General features: G+C 37.3%; 1 protein-coding gene across 5 annotated transcripts in view; it reads left to right on the forward strand.

Moving 5' to 3' along the window:
- Positions 1 to 22,816, forward strand: part of USH1C (USH1 protein network component harmonin) — a 51,454-nt gene that overhangs the window by 22,527 nt on the left and 6,111 nt on the right. For 4 of the 5 annotated variants that reach the window (XM_037402945.1, XM_037402947.1, XM_037402949.1 and 1 more), the window contains exons 14-15: positions 2,607 to 2,731; positions 5,328 to 5,404. In XM_037402945.1, coding sequence (XP_037258842.1) covers positions 2,607 to 2,731; positions 5,328 to 5,404 — 202 coding nt within the window. The remainder of the gene's footprint in view (positions 1 to 2,606; positions 2,732 to 5,327; positions 5,405 to 22,816) is intronic. The other variant, XM_037402946.1, reaches the window with a different exon arrangement.

Raw genomic sequence — 22,816 nt, forward strand, 5'->3', positions numbered from 1 at the left:
AAAAATGATGTATAGACAAACTCAAGATTAAGGAAGTTCGTGTCTCAGAACAGAACTGTTGTCACTAACCACTATGCTAACAGGATATGCTAACAGGAAAAAAGAAATGCATAGTGCAAGGAAATGGAACAGGGAGGAAATGGAAGAATGGCTAAAGAGCTGGAAAACACGCTTATATTCAGGGGCTTGATGACATACCCACTTAGCTTATATTTAAAACAAAACAAAAAAAACCAGAAGACAGGGTAGTTTGTTCATGATCTGTAAGAGTGTACAAACTATGGAATTTAGCAGCCTTTTCAGTCTATCAGACACTTTGCAAAACAAAAGCTATGTAGATTTAGCCTAAAATAAGGACTATGTGATGCTAGTTGTCTTGAATAGAAATGTCAGTCATCATAAATTTTAAGTAGACTTTTCCTTTTCTAAGGAGATAATTAGTTAAATAAAAACTGTGGCACTGAAAGTAGGAGGTTCTATAACTGATTTTATTCAGAAAATCTGATTTTTATTATCACAGTTTATTCTGGTTTTAAAAATGTGTGATTCTAGAAACTAGACATATTCAAAGGTCATGTAATAAAGTCAGTACTATAAATGTAATTTAAGAATTTTTTTACATTTGGAACTTGAAAATTAACATGTTGTCACAGTAATGAAGTTCCCTTCTAAATGATGTTGCAAAATTGCACTAAAGATAATGTGAAATTGCACATCAGTTTGATGCAGCCTTTTAGAGCTAAGATTGACCCTGAAGTATTCAGCTTTGCAGCTTTGACATCTTAAACAGTTTTTAATTCATTTCATATTTCAATGTACCTGTATTAGCTAAAATTCTCTGATGGAAAAAGCACAGGAATTTCTTAACCTGCAAGGTGCAAAAAGGAATATATTTCACAGCTGTCACAAAAGAAATAAAATATCTCCTGACAGTCCTGCGGTGGACTCTATCTCAGTGTGTAGATGAGTGCTCACCCATTTTCCTTTTCTAATTCCTTATTCTTTAAGGATTATTATTATTCCATGTTCTTTATTGTGGTATACTGTAGAAATTCCTGCAATAGCCATGGAAAGCTGCTATCAAAGCAGACTATCGCAGGTGAAGAATGATTCTGTTCTCCAAATACAGATTGCCTGTCTGTTATAATAGATGTTTGATATCTGCAGTATCCTCCTGAACTAAGTGTATCTGTACTTTCATGATTAGGCTGCCTTGAGGGCTGCTCATTGTGAGGTCTACTCTGTCTTTGTACTTCCTTGCATAATTTCCAAGTGCAGCTCAGGCACTTGTTAAACTTTTCCATATTACAATCCAAACTGTTAAGTTAGTGTCTATCTCCTTGGTGTAGAGAAGGGAGGATGGTAGTCTATGAATGTATATTTAAAGCTTAGATTAAATGAGCAATTGGAGGCAGGCAGTTCCACTAAATATAATGCTTCCTTGTATGAACAATTTGTGAGGACGACCCTTTCCTCCGTTTTTAAAATCCTTTCTGCAGGAATTCCTTGTATAATTCACCATGCCCTTTATTAGTATCCTGCATACACTTTAGGAAGAAAATTCTAATGTGCCTAAATGGCAGATTCTTAACTCTGTGTACTTCAGGCTACATTGTAACACACCCCACCCTTATTTTTTTTTCCTTTTTTTACATTAAAATGAAATTTTAATGAAATTTTTTTTTTTAGTTTACCTTAGCTAATTTAAAGATGCAAAAGATAATGCAAGTATAAATAACATCGTATATATCTAAGACCTGGTAAACCTCTGCACCATGTATCAGTTCACCAGTTCAAGGCAGCCTACAGCCAAGAATAGACCTTGGATCACTTAAAGGCACCATATATGAGCTACAAGCTATGAAGTTATATGGCAGATCTCTTGTGACCTTGGGATTAGCTGAATTTTCCTTCATAATGTCCTTTTTTTGATCATGGTGCCTTCTAGGTCATTTGCTTGTTTTACGAAGCGTGACAATTTTGTAAATTATTTTCTTTTTTTCCTAGAATACTGAATTTATGTGGTTTGTGTCTCAACACTATTTAGCTGCTTTTGGGAAGAGTCACTTGTTAGTGTAACCCATAACTATGTGTTTAGGAAGCAATCATCAAAATGGAGATAAGATGTAGAAATAAGACGCGCACTTTTTAGGTATATTTTGCCATTGTGACATCTGATTTAGGCATTTGGTAGATGTTCTGCCACTTTGTATTTTAGTGAAAACTTTTTTTCTATATAGATACTCTCCAGTTCTAAAAATGACTCTGTAAGAGATGGTTTTTGGCTTCAGCTAAGATGACGGCCAGTATTGTAGTGTATCACTCCAGGCTTAGTATCTGTGCAGGTGTTTATATGACTGGCCTTAGAAATCTCAATATTAAATATTTTGCTCAGTTACATTGTATTTTAAAAATTATCTTAGTAGCTTAGTAAATGAAACTTAGGTTGATGGAAGGAATTCAGTTTGGGGAAAGAGGCAGTTTCTTATGCTTTGATATAAAGAGAAAAATGCAGACATGCTGAACACTAAATAATTGTAATGAATTTATATTGATACTGCTGGTTTTATATTCAAGAGTTCCTAGCTGCGTGTTTTTCCCTACAGGATAACAGCAGAGGAAGAGAAATTTAAAAAGGAATGGGAAGAAGACTGGGGTCCTAAAGAACCTCCCAAATCTCTAAAAACTGTAACTGCAGAAGTGCACTCTGCCCCTCGATCCAAAAACAAAAGTAAGTAAGCAATTTTGATCTGCTTCCTAGGGAAAGTATGTTACAGACACATCACTGAGCTGTATGGAATATATAACCAATTTGTGCCCAAGGTAAGCGAGTTATCACTTGGTTATTTTCATGCTGAATGCGTATGGTAGATTAAATAGCTCTTATTTAACTAGCTTACAAACTCTATGTCCACTCAACCAGTCATGGGTTTTTTTAAGAAGCAGCAGCCACAGGAAAAAGAAAAAAAAAAAATAAAGCTCACTAAGAAATTGTCTGAATTATCAGCCTCTTTAGCTTGGGGTTTTGATGCATGGCTTTCGATGTTGTTTCTGTTCAGTGTTTTGCCTGTCAGCCTTTTCACAGAGCAGTTCTTGCATCAGTAGACTTGAGCTGATTTCCACTATATGCCCAAATGGAAGTAGTGCTGCATTTTTTATGTGATATGTCTATGTGGATAAGCTGATATTCAAATATAAGGTGTTATACATATGCGTGCTTTCATCTCAATGAAGAAAATATTATTTATAGTAATAAATACATTAAACAAATGCCCATGCATTTTGTTAACTGGCTTTTGTTACTTCTCTAAATAAAGGTATGAAGAAGGGGCAAAAGTTTTTGTGGTTTTGCTTTTATTTGGAATTAGCTTTGAGCTTTCTGAAATAATCATATCAGCAAATAATTTTACATTATTTTTGTATTTAAGAAGACATCTGGGGAGGTGAATTGTCTAAAGGTAGAAAACTAGTACTAGATTTGCAGTCTCATTTGGAGTGAATGAATGCACTTTGTACTGTTCCTGTTGTTACTTTTTTTTCTTCTCCCTTATTCTAAAGCATTGTATTATGGAGGGTGAGGATTATTGTTTTGAGTATTTTTTTCTTCTTCCCTCTAACTAAAAAAGATAGATATGAAATCCCTGCTTTGGCTTGGAGGAAATAAATTCAATGTTTAGTTTGCAGAAAAATCTAAATATCTTTTCCCTCATCTCTTCAGCACGACTTCAGTCCTTCCTTACTTTGACAGTCTTTGGGAGTGTGTTGAGGCTCCCTTGCTTCTATTCCATGAGGAAGAGTGAACAACTTAATATACTGAATGTCATAAAAAATGCAACAGAATTTATTGTTGCAAAACAGTGAGAAATGAAACAAAAAAGAGAAAAATCAAAGATTCTTAAGATTCAGTGACTCTTTTTATGTGTTTCTCCTAGATCTTCTGGCAAATCTGTTTCTTGCCAGCATGTCTTCCACATCTAATTTATTCCTTCTCAGGCTAAAGTTTTCCACATCATTTTTCTGCATATAACTTTCTCCAGTTCATGTTCTTTTGACAATTATCTTGAAATGGTGATGGTATGATGATGTTTACAACTGGTGCAAAAATAATCTTGCATGCTGACAGCTTGGGTAGCAAAGCATGTAAGCATGTACTAATTAAAAGCCTGCAACTGGAACTTTGGATTCAACTCCTAGTGACCTAATTGTGAGAAAGCTAGGCACTTTTCTAAGAATTTGCAAAATTCAGTCATCTGTCCATGAGTTGTTTTGTGTAGTAGCAGATCTGTTAAAATCTCAAATAGACAATCTGTCAGAGTGGAAAAAATCCTGCTTTCTCAAATGTGGATTACCTGTAGATTTTTGAACACCTTTTCCTTACTTTTTGTTTTTTATATTCCCCTCCTACTGTGATTTTCCTGTTCCCCTCCTACTATGATTTTCCTTACTGAATCTATTTCTTTTTCCTCCTTTGTCCTCCTTTTTCCTGTCTTTTTCCTCATGTCATCCATTGCAGCACATCTTTCATATACAGACTGTAGTCTGCACAGACTGAAAATTGATTTGATATCATTGGGCAGTCTGCTTCAGAATTAGTCGAGAGACTGAGGAGGTACTGTTTGTACACTGCAACTTTTCCGTGAAGAGTTTTCCTGAAGTGTAAGTCAGACTTAGTTGTCCAAAGGAATTTAAGATGCTGGGAGCTTAATTGGCAGCTAAGAAGCTAAATTGGAAGCTCCAGGTAGTATGTGAAAAGTGTATTAGAATGGTATTAGATGAAGGAAAAAGTAGAAAGTGCTTGTTGCCTATCCTAAGGGAGACCTGTGTCAGTTCCTAACCTGATTGCATTATTTTTTTTGTGACTTTGGGGAAGTCATTTAACTTTTCATGGATGAGAAACTGAGATGGGAAATATTTTTTCCTGCAGCCATCTTCTATCCCTTTAGTTTCATGATTCTTCAGGATAGCGTTTCCTCTGTGTAGCATTTATCCCAGTGACAGTGCAGTAGAAGGCTGATACTTATTTTTGAAGCCAAGATACCCCAAAACTGTTGATGATACAGGAAGTCACCACCTCTGCAGGCTTCCCTTCACAGCAGAACAGACTAATTGGCCACGTGCAGATCCTAACTGCTCTTTAGGGTTGGAGGAGTTGGAAATGGATTTGATTTTAAGCAGGTCCTCACTTTTTTTCAATTATGCGGAAGGATAGCCCATTGCTAACTTCTTTTAATTTCATGGAAACTTCTAGTCGCACATTGCTGATCTCTCTTTCATGAGAACCTCTGTCACTTCTATCTCCTCACTCCTTTCCTCCTTTGTTTCTCTAGTAGATTTAAAGGGAGTTGCACATGACCAACTTGAAACAGATGACATGGATGAAGTGATCATGAAGCAGGACAAACAGGTTTGCGGCTCAGCCTTAACTTCCTATCCTGATTCAAATTCTTCCTGTGTTTCACTTCCTCCTGACAGTCAGTCTTGACACTGAACTGATCATTTGGGTTTGCTAGGGCAACATACGTGGTCCTTGGGTAAATGATGAAAGGTCGTGACACTGTTGCTGTCATTGCTTTCTAAAGATACCTTGATACAAATAAAATATATCAATCCTACAGAAAGATGGATTATAGAGAGTAGTGTGTGTTATCAGTGTTTCTTACGTAAAATTATGGTAACAGATTCTTTTGTATGTTTTCACTTAGCAATGTGGTTTTTAATATTTATGCACTTGGCTTGAAATATTTTATCCTAGGAAACAGAGCTTTTCTTGTCGCCGCAAACACCACTGTGTTCTGCCACAAGCTTGAATGAGTTTGAATACCTGTTTCATTTTAAGAATGATTGTTAAAATTAGTATAAGGTAGGACTCTGACCATAGAAATCTTAGCAGTACGTATGGCTGTATGGTTTTGTATGAAGATTACTTGTTGCATTTGCTTTATTTAACATAAAATGTATATCAATAATATATGGGTAACATGACTAAATGTATTAGCACAATTGATCAAGAAGTTGTCTAAGAATTTGTCAAGTAATACCGAACCTATGGTGTTGCACCTTCAGATACATGTAACTGACTACAATTTATCAGCCTGGATGGATCTGAATCCGAACAAGTCCTTGACTTTTCTGAAAAAAAACTACTTTTCCTTTACCTTTTGTAGCTTTTGGATGGTTTTATCGATATGAAGGAAAATTTCCCACAATCCGCAAGGTACAAGGTTTGATACGTAAATTTGCTGTGCATTTTAATTTTTTTTCTTGTTCTCTGTTATGATTAGACATTCTTTATAGTCAAATGTTTCTTTTAATGTGTGAAAAATTTAAGGTGTTTGAGGTGCATCTGCCTAGGAGTTTGTCCTTTTGAATACTCTGGACTTTTCAATTCTGTCAGCTGCAGCGGGAATTGTATGTCGATACTTTGCAGCTGTTCAGTACAGGTGGGCAGCACGTGTCTGTGTTTTCCAAAAGTCCTCAGAATAATGTATTAAAAGGTACAGAGACAAAAACTGAATGGGAACCAAGTATGCAGTTCCCAGTTGCACCTTTGCAAATCTCCCAGTAAGGAGTGCTGAAGGCAAAAGGCTTTTAGGCATGTATGTGACAGAATGAGCAAAAAAACCCTGAAAAACTTTAAGCTTGATAGAGTAGTTTTATATCTGTAGAGCTGCGGCTTAAGTGTTGCAATTTCAAATGATAAGCATTTCAAATAATACTTTATTCCTGCTGTTGTTTTATTCTCTTTCTTTCAGTGTATGTTAGCCGTATTATAGGGGTTTTGTGGCTTTGTTTTGTGTGTTGTGGTGGTGGGGGTTTTGTGTGATGGCTGCTAGTACTTAACTGGGGTAGAAGCATCAAGAAGAGTTCATATGTCTCATCTGAGAACTCAGGGTGCCTGAGGAGGTCGGGGTTGTTGCAGGTTGACTTGCCAGATGTTACGTTTAGTAGACAGTATTAAATGTGTCTTCTAATTTGTTAGAGGATAAGATAACATGAGCAGTTTTTAAGGTAAAAAATAATTAGTCCTGAATAAAGCATACCAACAGAATTATATTAATGTTAAATTATTAGCATGAAAAGCTAGATTTAAGCTTTTTTTATTTGTCTCCAAAAACTATTCATTAAAAAAAAAAATAATTCCCACCACCACTTAACCATGAAGCAATAGACAACATCCCACTGAACTCAGCAGTACTTTGATCAATTAACTGCTTGACTGGGAGAACTGGCTTTCGTAGCTGCCAGGGGAAATATCTGTTTTCCAAGGCTTTATTATCAATATTAAATGTAAAAGCTTGAAGGAAGATGTTTAATACTATTTAGGTGAAGCATGTTCATGCTTTGAATTCCCAAAACCACCATGAAATGGCAATAGCTGATAAAAATGAGCAGACCAAAATCCAACGTGAAGCATAGTCTCCCTGGGCACTGGTAGTACTTGACAATAAGTGGCCAGCTGCTCCTTCTTTTTACTTTTTCCATAAGTAAAAGGAGGAGATGAGCTTTCCAATATGAACTAGGCCCTACCAGTACAAGCAGGAGAGGGTAGCAGAAATGTGACATCACTAAAGTAGAAATGAGCAGGGTATAAAATTTTAGAATTGCTTTGTGCTGTATTAGTTCACTCATGTGACTAGATTTTATCCAGTGTTGGTAGGAGCTATTTGGTCTTCGTGATGCAGTGTTCTTTCCTGGGAGCAACTCCGTTTCTGTACTGATCTAAGCTTTTTCATTACAATTGCTTATTTCGGTTATATTAAGGCATGTGATGCTGGTTCTAGGACATAGGCATGAAGATGTTTTATGCATAGAATATTCACATCTACCTATACATGAGCATCTGTCACCTGAAAGCAGTTGGTCTTCTATTTATATAAAAATGCTAGAAAGAGAAATGGCAAATCAAGACCTACCCAAAACTTGTCTAAATATTCAAAGTGGGCCCGTGTGCCCTAATAATGTAACTTTGCAGAGGAGCAAAAATGTTGAACTGTCTAATCTTGTCCAACTTATGTGACTGTGCAGAGGCCCTCCAAATAAGGCTTCATTTCCTACAAGTTGCTGGGGAAATGGACTTTAGATAGTCTTTTAGAAGACCACCCCGTACTTGCATAGACTGTAATTAAATTTTCAAGGCAGGCACTCATGTACTGAGCTTGAGGTTTGCAATGTTTGTAGCTGATGTAAAAATCTGTTTAACTAAAAAAGAAAAACAAAATCATCAAAACTTCCCAGAAAGGGAAAGAGCAAAAGAAGTCAAAAAGTGACAGTCTGTGTGAACAGAAGAAGAATAAAAAGGAAATGGAGTTTGAGCAAAAACTTGCCAAAGAGAAAGAAGGCATGTTGGAGAAAGAAAAACAACTGAAGATAAATCGTCTCGTGCAAGAGGTATGTTGTCTTCTCCTATCAAGTGCAAAATTATATTGAAAAAGTGAGCTGAATCTTTAGTGGAATTTTCTTAGCAAGACACTTGTTTAATTATGTCAAAGACAATGAAGTTTAAAAAATTGCTGTTTCACTGGAAAACTCTGTTCCCATGTTAGCTTGTTTCTACAGTCAGGTTTTGCCCAAATGAAGATACTTTTGCAGTTAATGAGTGTCGATGTGTAGTGATGAATTTATTGAAAGACAGCAACATAGGAAATCATTCTCAAGCTTAATTAGTTTTAAAGCTAGTTTAAATGGCATTTCATACTTTTGAAACATATTTATATTGTAACTATACCTAGAACTTTTTTTCATGCACTGATGTTATGGTTAAGGTATCTGAGACGGAACGAGAAGATCTGGAAGAATCAGAAAAGGTGCAGCACTGGGTGGAAAGACTTTGTCAGACACGTTTAGAACAGATTTCCTCTGTGGAGAATGAGTCTCCTGAGGTAAAATTCTGGCTTCTCCATATACTGCATGATCTCTAAATAACTCACTAGTCTCCTAAAAGTAACAGGTGCTTGCAGAGAAAAATCTGTCTTGATCTTTCCCTTAAAGCCTTCATTCTTGGAGGGGGGAAAAAAAGTCAGTAATTGTTGAATTACATTCTATAGCACTTTCTGTTCCAGTATTTTACAGAGGTTTTTTTTTTTACTATTTTAACGAACTGGCTTTATTTTGTCCTTTTAAAGTATATTGGCGCTGCAAAATTTTATTGGCTCATGAGCTGTTTGGGCTAGGTGGGACATACTACCAAGAAAAAAGCCTGAGACTAGAATACCCAGCCATATTTTTTAGTACCCCATGAAAATAAAAACATAATTGACAATGAGCTCTTGGATGCTTCCTTGTATTGCATGGAATAAAGGTACAGGTTAAGAAAACGTAAGAAACTCCCAAAGAATAGGGTTTGGTTTTGTATTATTAATTGTCCCCTTAAATGAAGGGAGTTGAAGATAGCGATTGTGCCTTAGAGCCTGATGGTTCTAGATGTGGAGTGAGGCTTTCCCACCGTCCTGCTGCTTTGGCTCTCTTCCAAGCACAGCTGCTTTCAAGAGGAACACTGCAATCTGCTGAACTCCCATGGGATCCCCGAGAAATTGCAGCCACAAAGGGGACCCTTGGGGAATGCTCTCGCATGCATTTCCTCCGGGTCAGTGTGGAGCAGCTCTGAAAAAGGCAGCTGGCCTTTTCTTCCTGGCCTCAGGTTCAGACCCGTGTGGCTCTTCGGTGCAGGTCTCTAGGACAGTGAAATGATTATGCTGAGTTTTCTCTTGCTACATTAAGTTGGCTGCCTGTGTTCTGCAGGATCTTTGTCCCACTTACTTTGTAAAGTGAGAGGGTATGTTACAGATTAAAATCACTGTTCTGTTTCCAGAACTCTACCCTTATTTAAGACAAGCATTCTGTGCTGTATTTGCTCCATCAATTCTTCTATTACATTATACATAAATATACTACTACAATTCTTTTACAAAACTACCCAAGCAGTTAAACTTGTACAAAATGCAAAACCAGAACGCTGCTGGGGGATAGGTACAGCTGAACAACATTCAGGTACTACAGGCTTGAACTGTTACTTGGGTACAAGAGCAGTCAAGATCTCTTGACCTCTGTCAAAGAAATACCTATTTTTTAGTACCAAGGGGGGGGGAGTATGGCAGATAAGGAGATCCCAAAGAATGTCTACAGAGATACCCGCTCAAAGGAAGTGTTGTTATATTAGACTGATGCATGTGTCTGTAAGACAGCTCATGCCTCAGCTGAGCCTACAAAATGGCTAAACACAAGAGTATCAACTGGATTGTCTTAAGTACATCAGTTCGAGCACTGGTAAAAGAAACATTAGCAATTCTAGCAGCAAATGTAGAATCCTTCACATATAGAAACTTACTTTTTGGGTGAGCTGCTTAGTTCGAACTCTGGAATTTGTTAGCCCCACAATGCATCTGGTGTTGATAAGCAGAAATTAGGAAGTCCAGAACCTCCTGAGGATCTGAATTTCATAGCACTTGAAAATTTTTGCTAGCTGTGTAAGCTTACTTCCAGCTCTTGTATTAATGTCTGGTTATGTTTACACCAGACTTTAGCCCCTTTCCCTTTTTTAATAGCATGGAATTTCAGGGCCTATCTTCAATTACTTTCTCTTTATATAATCACCTTTGCAAGGAGCGATTCTTGCTTTCTCTTCACAAGACTTAGAGGCAAGAGTTCTGTGATCTGTCCTGTCCTATGGTTTTACCTTCTGAAGTCTCCATGCAGTTAGGTGGGGTTTTTATGTGTTTGCTTTTTGGTTTTGGATGGGGGGGGGGTGTGTGTGTGTGTGTTTTCGTTTGTTTTTTTTTTTTGTGTCATTCCCCCTGCCCCAACAGCCAAGGCTGCTGTCACAACACTTCTTGGGAATCCCAGGGAGTGCTTTTAAAAAGGCTTTTAGAGAAAAAGTGTATGTATATTCTGTGCGGGACAAGCCCAGAGCTTCCTGTGCAGGAGCAGTTAGGCTGAGCAATGTTTTAGGATTTGCCATTTATTTCTTCAGAGCTGTTGCAGGCAGATGAACTGTTAAGGCAGATTTCTGTTCTGTTGCACATAGCTGGCAAGTGGACGTCCTTCTGCTTCTCCTTCTGCCACATCAATGCGGCGTTTTGCTGGTGGCCTGCAGCTTCATACCACAGATCTTGATGATATAAACTTAGATGAAGTTGACAAGCCTAAACAACGTGTGGCACCGCCTCCACTACCCCCACCCCCCCCCACTGTTACTCCAGCATCATCAGCTCATGCACTTCCTACATCAAATGTTCCACTTTCAAGAGGTCCAGCCCTGGCAGTAACACCAGCTTCCCAGGTGACCTCATGATCTGTTTGGATGCATGCACCTTTACCATTCCCCTGCCTGGCCTCCCTGCCCTGCTCCATCACCCACTTTATCCACTGGATCTACCCATCTGTCATATGCAATGTTAAAAAAAGGAATGAGGTAGTTTTGTAGTACTGAATGCAGTCTAGAAGTACTTTTTATTTTATTTTATTTTACATTTAAGTCAAGAGGTTTTGCTTTCTCCTCCCTACACACATAATCCTACCACATGCAGGTATCTAGGGCAGAATGTATCAGTTAAAAAGACAATTTGGACTTGAGTGTTTAAACATACATTAAAAATAAGCAATGGCAACAGCAGATTTAAGTCATAGTTAAATTTAAGAAAAATATTTGTGCAGTGAAAATGACTTGTGAAAGTGTTTGAAATATGTCATCAAATTGCTTTGTTAGGTGGACAAAGAAAATTAGCTTAAAATCAGAAAGTCAAACTTTTAAAACATCAACACTGTATAAATTACCAGTAAAATACTTATAAATGAGCAAGAGCTGGTAATCAGGTTTGACTTTTTTAGCCCACCCGAGTTCAAGATTTCTTTGAGAAAACATTCTGACTTTATCCTTATTTCAATCTCAGTCCAAAAGATGATCAAATGTAAGAAGTCTTGTGCCACAGCTCACCTGAGAAGTGGCAGCTGTTTCACCATAATTATCTTTGCTGAGCCCTGTATGGGATTAGTGTACTCGTTTTTGTGGCAGAAGGTTGTGTGTTTCAAACAGCAGAAGAGGATTCCGTATGGTCATTTCTTTCCTATTCATTTTTCTGCATGGATTGACTGACTGCATTGTTGGTGTTCATTTTTTTTGCATGTTTACTTGGAAATACTAGGCTTTGCCTTTGCATGATTCTGGTTGGAGTGGGAAAGGATATGCAAGTTAATCACTTCTTGGGGGGGACTGGCAGATTATATCTAACATGAATAATTGCCCTAATGTGAACTATGACTCTCTTCTTATAAACTTAAGTAGACCTGTGATAGTGCTCGATCTATGTGGTTTGTATGTTTGAAGTGTCAAGAATATGCTAGATCCACTGAAATGGAGATGTCAGATGTTCTTATACGTAACAGGTTTTCCAAGTTACTTGCAAAATAAAAATGATGTAAAATGACACAAGTGTACAAAATACTAGCATTCAGAGGAGAAATACGTTCTCCTAATGTTAATAGAAATATTCAGATAGAAGAAGAAATACAGGAACTGCCATATTGGATCTGACCCCAAACACTTATATTTGTATATGTGTTTCTGGCAGTTTTTCATTGCTAGATATGTTAAAGAGGTTAATAATTCAGGAAAAATACATCTGGTAACAACAACAACGATGTAGCCTTCAAAAATAAGTCGGTTTTCACTGAATATAATTAGTGTACGTGAGGAAAGATTAAACTTGTAGCAAAGTATTAATAATGAGCCAAAGCTGCTTTGTTTATACGTAGATAACTCAGTATTCCTGCTGTGGCTTCAGAAATGGAAGAAAAAGCAGAAGCTGGACAACTTATCCTTGCTGCTTTTTAACAAGTTGGTTTTTAACACCACAGATAAGAAGCAGCAGTGCACTTATTTGACTTCAGTGATTATGCCTGCTAAAACCAAAAAAAAGAGAATTCTTGTCCCACAAGTTTACTTTTCTAATATTACTCAAACTGGTAAATCATCTCTATGTTGCTAAGTGGGATTTTTTTCCTAGATCATTTAAATTCAGCTCGAACAAATACTTGACAAGGAATTAAATCCTGTCAGTTACATTCTTGACAACTAACTATTAAAATACCTGGTATAAATGGATCTGTTTCTCCAAATTATTGCTAGCTGTATGCTTTATATGAACCCAGTACTAAGTCTGCTACTGTTTAGGTTGTAAGAAGCACCTCCCACGTCGGCAAAGTATCTTCTGTGTCAAGCAATCCGCTGGTATGTCGTGTACCATTAATAATGGCTGTAGTTTTATGAACTTCCCATGTAATGCTAATGTCAAGGGTTTGACTCTGCGTGGTTGATTTATTTAAAATTCAGCACTTGCATTCATGTGTGTGGATCCATTGATGTGTTACAAGATACCTAATACCAGGTAGTGGAAGTGACTCTTAGTGGTCTGAGAACTTCATATTTCAACACTTCAGCAACACATGGTCCATGTTTGTGTGTTGTCTGCATGTCACGGAGCACAGACTTTGTTCTTCTGTCAAGACAGACAAAAGGAGCTAGGACCAAACTATATTTTAAATGTAACGGGTTCTAAGAAGTAAGCTTTCTTTTCAGAAGAAACATCTGTTTGATAACTCTTTGCCCTGATTTTGATTAAGTATGGCTGGATGTCAGGTTTCCCCATTCTGAGGCACTGTAGGAAAGACTGTCTGTAAATTGTGCAACTCTAGGAGGAATCATCCAGTTCCAGTGCAACTTAAACGGGTCAATATTTGTGAACCTGCTGATTCTTTTAAGATCAGAAAACTTAACAATACTATGTATTTTGTGGTGTGGAACAATGTTAGCTGAGGGATATCCACAGGGACTTAAAAGATCTGGTTCCAAAACTTTTTTTTTTTTAAATGGGGGCTGGGGAGACAAACGAAAAAAGCCCATGCCCAAAATTCCCCTACCAAGGAAAAAAAAAAAAGTGGCTTAACCAATTTGCTGGAAGCCATTTAAATAATTTCAGAGGATACAGCTTGTACTATATGAGTGATATCTGGAATATATCACATTTCCTATGAGAAACATTGAAAAAAGTGTGCAGACAGTTGCTGGGATTAAGTCAGAAACTAAACCCATGGGGCTCAGTTTTGAACTCTTTTCTAGAATAAAACTATGATTGACGTCAGTGGGAATTTTGACTAAGTGTACAATGGGGTTAGTACATGCTGCATGATTATGTCTCAGATGTCTCTGGGTATCCACGCTTTGTAGAGTCAAGGGTAGGTAATTAGCGTAACTAACCCTTGCTCTGAAGTCAAGATAAGCTATCTTGAAATTCTCTGTGGAAAGCTGATCGCTGCAGTCCTGGTGAATTTCATCTTACAAGGTCTATTTAGCAATAGATTAGTTAAAATCTCATTTTCAGGTTCACTATGTTCTTACACTCAACTGTAGCATTTTTCTTCCCCCTGTAGTTTCTTATTCAGTTCATTGTCTTTATGGGATAAATGCCAAAAGCAGGGATGAGATTTTTCCATAATCTTGCTAGTGAAGTGAGGAGTTTAGGGAGAAAAGCTACGATTTGGATGCAAGAGAAATTATGTTTTGGTTTGTTGACTTTGTAAGTCTTAGTTAAAATAATTCTGTAAGCCTTTTGTTGTATTAGTGTCATTCAGTGCATTACCATAAACTGTTTGAATTGAAGCATTCTTGGTGAAATGATGGATTTGCACGAACTACATTATGAATTGTAATTTTCTTTAAATTAACCCCATAGCAACTTGCTCCAAGTCCTCCTACTCAACGACATCCAGGGGTACCAATAGTCTCTAAACCAGTCATGCTGCATCCTGACCCAAACTTTATGGTCAGGCCAACAATTAAATCGGAAGCCCTGGTAAGCCTTTTGACGTTCTTCTTTTCCAGTGCTGTGTTACTGTGGGATTTGTTTATGACTTGTCCTCAAAGAATCAATGCTTGTTTCATTTTTTGCTAACTAAAATTCATGTAGATTTTCAAGTGATCACTAATGGTAAGTACAAAAGTGTATTTTATTCTCCCCCTCCTCCCCATGATCTAAAAGTCACTTGTAGTGACAGTTTTTGTACTGGGGTGCGTAATTCCAGCGCAGTGTAGAGCCTTAGACTCTGTAGATCTTATTTTTCATTTATTCACATGCTGGTTTTTATTTCTATAAATTGTGAATTAATCTGACAGAAATGAAATAGTAAAAATTAATTGTACTGTATTTTTCCTATGTAAATGATCATGAACATACTGAAATTAGATACATACTTCATCGTTTCATTTCTAGAGAAAACAACATGAGGTGTTGTATCTTAGACACCAATATACTGGTTGTGCAGTGTTACTGCAAAGTTGACTCGCAATCAGATTCTTTTTTCTTTTTTCTTTTCCATTTCTTTTTCAGAGGTAAATGAAAAAAAATCATAGGCTAAATATTTTAGGACCAACCACATAGCGTGTTTGCGAATTGTGGTATATGAGGGAAGGTGAGCCAAGGCTTACAGAAAATAAAATAAATACTGTTCTGACAGCTGGTAACACCCAAGTGACAGCCCTGAAAATTTGTTTAAAGTAGCTGGTGGACCAATTAGTAGTATTTATTCTTTAGGGTCATCATGACTTAATGCTGTTAGAATTAGAGTTGTGTGTCTGTTATATGCATGTGTGTGGACATGCATGTATATATACATTTATATGAGCAAGGCAGTGTATTGCAACGTGAGCTTTCGAAGTGATAGAAAAAACATCACATTTGAATTTCATTTATTTAATTACAAGCTTATGCTATATCAGACAGTAAATGATGCGGACAGTATTCCTAGCTCTCTTTCATTAAAGCGCAATGGATTTTTTTGTCATTTTCTGCTTTAATAATTTAGATACTCTTATTCTTTTATTTTCCTAGTTACTTTTGAACAATTTTAAATGATACTTAGTAAGCAGTTTTTCCTACAGACATAGTCATCTTGAAAATTCTGTTTTTTAAATGGATTGAAATGGTAAATGAAATCATTTTTAAGTTGTTCAAGAGAAGGGAGGTACACAAGATAAAAATAAATGCAAAACCATCCAGTGCAGATATTTCCTTCAGTACTGTGCATTGGAGTTTTCATTTTGATTGTGTTCAGTAATTCAGCATCTCTAAGGGATCTGAAATTCCTTAGGGGAGGAACAGACAGAGTAGAATCATATTTGCAGTTAATATAATCTCACTCTTGAAAATAAATACCTGGTGTGCAAATATAAACTAGTTTGCAAAATCGGTAATACCCTTATGTGTGATCAGACAGTCTTGGTACAAATTGAAAATGTTGCTTGGGGTTTTTTGTTTGTTTGGTTTTATGTTACTGACTGCTGACAATTAGTTTGAGAAATTGGCAATAAGATCCACTTCCATGGGGAAATTTGTTAGTATTTGTTAATTCATGCATGCACATTTTCCAGCTCACAAGTCTACTAAACTTTCAGGTGTCAATCATCCTGATTCCCAAACTACCTTAGTTGGAAGATCATAATTTCAGTGGGAGCAATATTCTGATAGGACTTTGGGGGAAATATCAGTCTACAAATTGGTTTTGTAGACCTGCTTCTTACTTCCATTTATGACTTAATGCAGTACAGAGTATTCTTCCTTACTGCAATGAGGACCCAGTAGCATGTGGAGTGAGACTTGCATGGATACCAACGTAAAGATGGAGGCTACTTCTTTTAGTTAAAAAATGAAAAGGCCCACGTATGACAAAACAGACAAGGAGGTAACTGCCTACCTCCAGAAATGTCTAAGAATTCCAATTGGATTTCATGCGGAAGGAATGACTTTTTGTTTGCAGGGTGTGGGGGTGTGTATGTGTACTTAAAGTCAGCTGTTCAGATACAGGACCGGTTCAGCTTCTCTTAGCAAAGGGAAATATCATCAAAGGCAGAGTATCTTTTGCTATCCCATTTCTTATCTTGCTAGATTTCACACATCTTCTAGAACTCCAGTCTTTAAGGCTTACTATGACATAATGGGTGTAACTTCTACTACCTTATTTTTATCTGAATTTAGCTGTCCTGAGTACCAAACTCTAGAAACGGGTCTTAATGAATTTATTTGATTCTAAACAGCTAATTAAGTGAGCCTATACCAGAGCAATTCACTAGTAGAGATTAAAAGCATGAACATAAGAATAAAATAAACATGTGTAAGAATGGGTCAAACGTTCCCATTACCTGGAAGGTAGTTGGGCCAGACAGGAGCAGCGAAGTCTGTATTGTGACTTAAGTCTTTATATTAATGAAATTCAGGTTAGAATTCCCAGGTCTTTTAGCAGTTTGTGAAAACTAAATTGTTCTCACTTTTATAAATAGGGAAATGATGGATGAGGATTAAACCTTGAGCGTGACCTTGAATGCTGGCGGGCTGGTCTGAGTCAAAATCAGTGTGAACTGTTTGTCTCTGCTGTATTAGAGTGAATTGGAATACACTCACGGCAAAGCTAATTAAATTTTGGCTCAGAGAACAGGAGATGATTGTTATGATTTAGTGGTGGGGTTTTCAGAGAAACAAAACCAACATGAACATTAGTCTCTGCTCTCCCAACTATCACAAGCATCCTGTTGTGTGAGTTAGAAGGCTTTGATGAGCTTGCTACTACTAAAGATTTTTCCTCCCTCATTCCTTTGTGGTTAGATGGCAGCATTTCTGAAAGAAAGAATGAATATTTAAGCTTTGCTCTAATTTTCAAGATTTGAAGCCTCATTATGCAGGACTGCAGTCAAGGGACCAGAGACAGGTGCTTAGGTACTATGTGGTAAGATGTGCGATGGCTGTTATTATTTGCCGTAGGTATATCAAAACCATGTCTGTTGAAAAGAAAATAAATTTGTTTTCTAAGTGACTACAGAGGGACTGAAGAGTTTTGTGGAAGGTCTTGCCAGACTTGCCCAAAAGTCCTTCAATACAAAAACTCATTCTTTGTATTAATTAAACGCAGACCAAAATCTTTAATTCAGGAACAGATATATTTTTCTAAGTAAGGATATGACTACAGGACACTGACAGAATCAGTAGTGAAACTGATACATAGTCATTTGTTTTAAAGCAAATTGAGTTTGGAAGTGTAAATACTGTAGTTTAGTCTGTAGAAAGTTTTTCTTGTTTCAGAAAACTTAAGTAGGTTACCAGACTTGATGAAGGGTTTTGAGTGGAGGCTGGAGAGGTGTGAGGAGTGGTTGGTGTGTGTGTGTGTATATATATATATAAAAAATTTTTTTAAAGGCCATTTTATTTTTGGAAATTTTTGTAACATAATAAGAGGTTCTGTATCTTAAGTGATTCCAAACTACAGTGTGCCATATTTTTAATGCACTGGAAGCAAAATAAGACCAGAATCAATATGGGATTAAAATCATTGAACCTTTACACAATAAACTAAAATTCAGCAGTTGTTAATCAATATTGTGAAATTACTTGTGGATACCCAAATCGAAGCAAGACTACTCAGAAATAAGTCAATTAAATTCAGGAGAAATTTTTCTTTAAGTAGAATGAGCTTATAATAATAATTGGTATTTAGGTCATATCCTCTTCGGGATGAGCTGAAATACACATATCTTTCAGCTTATCAGCTTCTTGGGGAATTAATAATGGAATTCACATTTCAATATAGGAAATTCCTGACAGAAGAGTAAATCTTAGATGTGTAACATATATTTATCATGACTTTTCAGTATTTTGGAAACTATTTGTCTTGTATTTTGTGCATTATTTTTTTCCCCAATTACTTTTTCAAAAATCACAGAGAAGAGACCCCATCACTATTGTGTAGAAATTAGGGATAAAAGGAGTCCTGGAAAATATTTTTAAGAAATCTTGTGGTATGGAAATGTGCATTATTTATGTAGATTCTCTAGAATTCTTTCCTCTTCATATTCAGTACTATTTCACTGTGTGTGCTCTCTTATTTTGAAACAGTATAGGGAACAAGCGCTAACAAGTGCAAGTGTGATTCAGTCCCTAGAAGAGCAAAAAGAGCAGTGATATTATTTGTGAGTAGGTCATACTTGTTTACAGCAAAAAGTTAATATCTGGTTTGGCAATTCTCTTTCTTTTGCAGCCACAAGAGATGTTTAAAAGGATGGTGGTTTACAATTCATCATTTAGATCTAACAAAAAACAAGTAAAATAACATTTTCCATGTTTTGTGTGGTACTTCTTGTTTTGACTGACCATGGATCTAAAACTTTCCTTTCTAATCCTGTTACTCAGTTTCTAAAACAGATGCAAGACAGTCCTAGTGCATGAAAACTGCTAGACTACATAAACTTTCAGTGTGTGCCTGTGGCTCCTGCTAGTCTAGACAGCTGAAGAGTGAGAGGATAGTAAATCCTTCAGATCGAACCATCTGTTACTACTTACATGGTTAGTGCAATCTTTAAGATAGTTGAACACTGATAACTGTTCTGATACTGACAATTTTATTTTTTACATTCCTGAGGTTTCCTTGTTTCTTCTAGTCTCCAGTTGCAATGCTTTCAGTAATAAGTTCTTTAACAAATAGAGCTATTATTGTAACCTAGTTATTGGTAGGAAACCAGAGGAATTGGTAGTGGAAAGCACTTATTCATACAGGCTTTCTGTATTATGTAGGATTTTTCTTCTGTGTTACTATTATTGCTTTCGTCTGTCACAGTAATGAAGTTTTCATCTCTTCCTCTTTGGTTGACTGGTGGTTCAACAGATGGTCCCTTGAGGAGGTGAACTGTGTGCTTAACTTCTCTGCTGCTGTTAAAATGTGATGGTTTCTGTGCAAAACACCTTTATTAGTGCAAGCTAAGTTAGATGCGTTGCCATGTTATATGAAAATGTTGGCACACAGTTGTGAGCTCACAGTATGAGGTTTTGAGTCGTAAATTCTTTTGATCAGTTACAGTGTAGATCTAGAAGGGAAAACTGGATTTGACTGAGATAGATCAAACTTCCAAGATTGTTCAGTTGCCATTCAGTATTAGTATGTTCTGTGTATATAACAGTACTGTTCTCGGCAAACCTGGTTTTGGGAAAATTTTGTTATATCTGATCATGTGTTTGTCTTTCAATTCTTTTTTGTTTATTTTATTTAGGTCTCAATTGCTGTTGACTCTTGATGCTAGTAACTTCAGTGAGCAGTACTGTCGGCTTAGGTGCTTGTGTTTTGGTTTGGGATTTTTTTTCTTTTTTTTTGACTAGTAACTTTACCTTTTATCTAAAACTCCAGGTGGATAATTGTTCCTGTGCAATCAAAGGTTTTAATGTTCCAGATTCTACTTTCATTCAGTCCTATGAATGTGATGGTTAAGAAAGGATTAGAATGATCTTACTCTTTCGCCTGAGATGTCCCGAGTGGTGGGGAGGGTAGGCTTAGCAGTGTGGTTTCCACTTAGTGTTCCTTGGTTCATTAATCCCTGCTTGGATACGGAGTGCACGCTCTGCACACTGAATCTGCAATGCCTGTGGCTGTGAAGATTTATTACAGTTCAGTGGATGTCTTCATTGTATTATAGCTGTATTTGCATGTCATTGGTTTTAGATCATATTGGTTCTTTGCTTGCAGGATTTTGTTGTGGGGTTGAGGTTGGTGTGGTTTATGTCCTGTTTAAAAATTATTTTCCCAGGAAAACTTTCTTCAAGGGCAACATCTGTTTTTCATGACGGCAACCTGAGACAAAGAAAGTTCACTGACTTCCCTTAGATTACATAACGAATTAGAGACTTGGCTGAGATGGGAGTTCTTCCCTCTTAAGTTGCTTGCTCAAAAACTACAGATGTCTACTTCAGCCGTGATTCCAAAGGGCAATACAAATTCAGCTAATCAAGCTACTAGTTGTTTGGGCAGCTATCACTGTAAAATGATACCATTTAGTAGTATCATTACCTCTTACTCTTTAGTTAAAGTATTCATAAGATTAATATACTTTGTAAATGAATGAATGAATGATTGGGTTTTTTCCCCAGGCATGAAATTACTACCGTTGCTGAAGTATGTGATCAAATTCTTATTTATGCAGTTCCTCAAAGTTAGTAGTTCACAAATGTAATGCAACCCATAATTTAAATGCTAAACAAGGTCTCTCATGTTCCTCTATTCCTCTTGTGTTCCTGAAAGATGTTTCTAATGCATATTTCCCTATGAAAAAAACCAAACACACCCTCCTGTGGCAGTAAGTAAAGTTCTGCAGTTGTGCCATGAAGATTTAGCTCTCTGGAGCTTGGGGAAACAAAGTTATGCTTCAACCCTTGCAAACATTTCTTCTCTCTCAGAAGAAACACAGAATGACAACGTGATTTGCTTAAGTTGGTCTTCTGAGCTCAGGGAAAAGGTGGAGAGAGAAAGCCCGCGGGAAAGCGTGGGTTCACGCTGTACAATTCAGTATGCCTGTGTGTAATGCCTGCCAATCCATACAGGAGTCACCGGCATCGCTCAGGGTCTGTGTAAGTGCTTAGACAAACAGGCAGCACTGTTGTACATTTGAGTGCCAGCTACTGCAGAGCTGTGTAGCAGTGCTCCCTGACTTTGTCAGAGCTGGTGAGATGTGACCCCATAGGGGTCATAGTCGTGTCAAAATCAGGCAACTGATATAGATGATAAAGATGGTAACAGGAGGAGGCATTAGTGTTTTCTGTTGCAACTTTGTCATTAGCAGCTAGACCTTAAAGTTACCAGAGGAACCTTAAGCTGTGCATTTGATTTTCAAGTGGAAAAAGGCTTAGCTGAGTCTGAGTGTGGAACAGGCTTTGTCATCATGTGGATTCAGTAGGAAAGAGGGCAATAATGAATATATCAAGCTTAATCACACACTGACCTGCTGGTCTGCATCAGATACTGGCTTGCCTGCTGCATCAGCAAAGGGTTGTGTGCTTCTCTGTTGTCCCATGTCACCAGGTTATTGCAGCTTGAAGCCACAAGAATGATAAAGCTTTTAGGTGCCTCAGTAATGATTTCATTTTAAGTCCTGAAGTCCTTACTTTAACATGCATGACAAGTGCAGAGTTTTTATACATCTCCAGCATCGCACATACAGTCTTGCCCAGTATCTACTAATCCTTGAAATTACCACCCAAACACTGTTGATGCCTGCTTGCTGACTCAGGAGCTCTCATCTTTGCAGAAAAAGTAACTCCTGCTTTTGCCCTACAGTGTTGATCTGATAAGGGTCACGCACTGAGCTTTGAAAGTATAAGGAGATGTGGGTCCTCTCAAAGCTTAAATCTTGCGCTACTGAACTGCAGTATTGTCTTCCCCATTTCAGACATTCACTGCCAAAACTTTTCAGGCCTCCACAGAACCACATAAACCCAAAACTGATTGTTCTGCATTTGCTTGTGGTATGGAGCCAACTCCATGAAATTCTATTGGAAAGGAGGAGACAAGGGGGCTGGAAAAGGGTCCTACAACCCAGACAGCATGGAATATGGATGCTGACAGGTGAATTGGAGCCTGTCACATCTTGTGGTGTTAGTGCCCAACATGGTGATCGTCCCAAGAAAAGTTGCTTGGAATTCTGTGTGTTGCAGACCATACCTGGCCATGATGCTTTCAAGATTTGTTTTGGGTCTGTCAGGTGTAGAGAGGAGCTGTGGAGCTGACAGAGTGGTAAACTGTTCCTCAAAACTGTTCTGTAATATGACCAGCTCAAACCGCTGATCTGTCATAAGGTTTTAAAATGTCTTCTGACTGTCAGGATCTTTTGCTATTTTCTGTCTTCTTGACTATTTGCTGCCTTTCTGTGCTTTTCTTCATTTACTGTCTTTCATAGCTTACAGAATTATGTGCTGTCTCACTAAAATATAAAATGGAGTTTGTGTGCTAAGTGTGTGCATGA

The sequence above is a fragment of the Falco rusticolus genome, chromosome 10 (genome assembly GCF_015220075.1).
Source record: "Falco rusticolus isolate bFalRus1 chromosome 10, bFalRus1.pri, whole genome shotgun sequence".
NCBI classification, from domain to species: domain Eukaryota; kingdom Metazoa; phylum Chordata; class Aves; order Falconiformes; family Falconidae; genus Falco; species Falco rusticolus.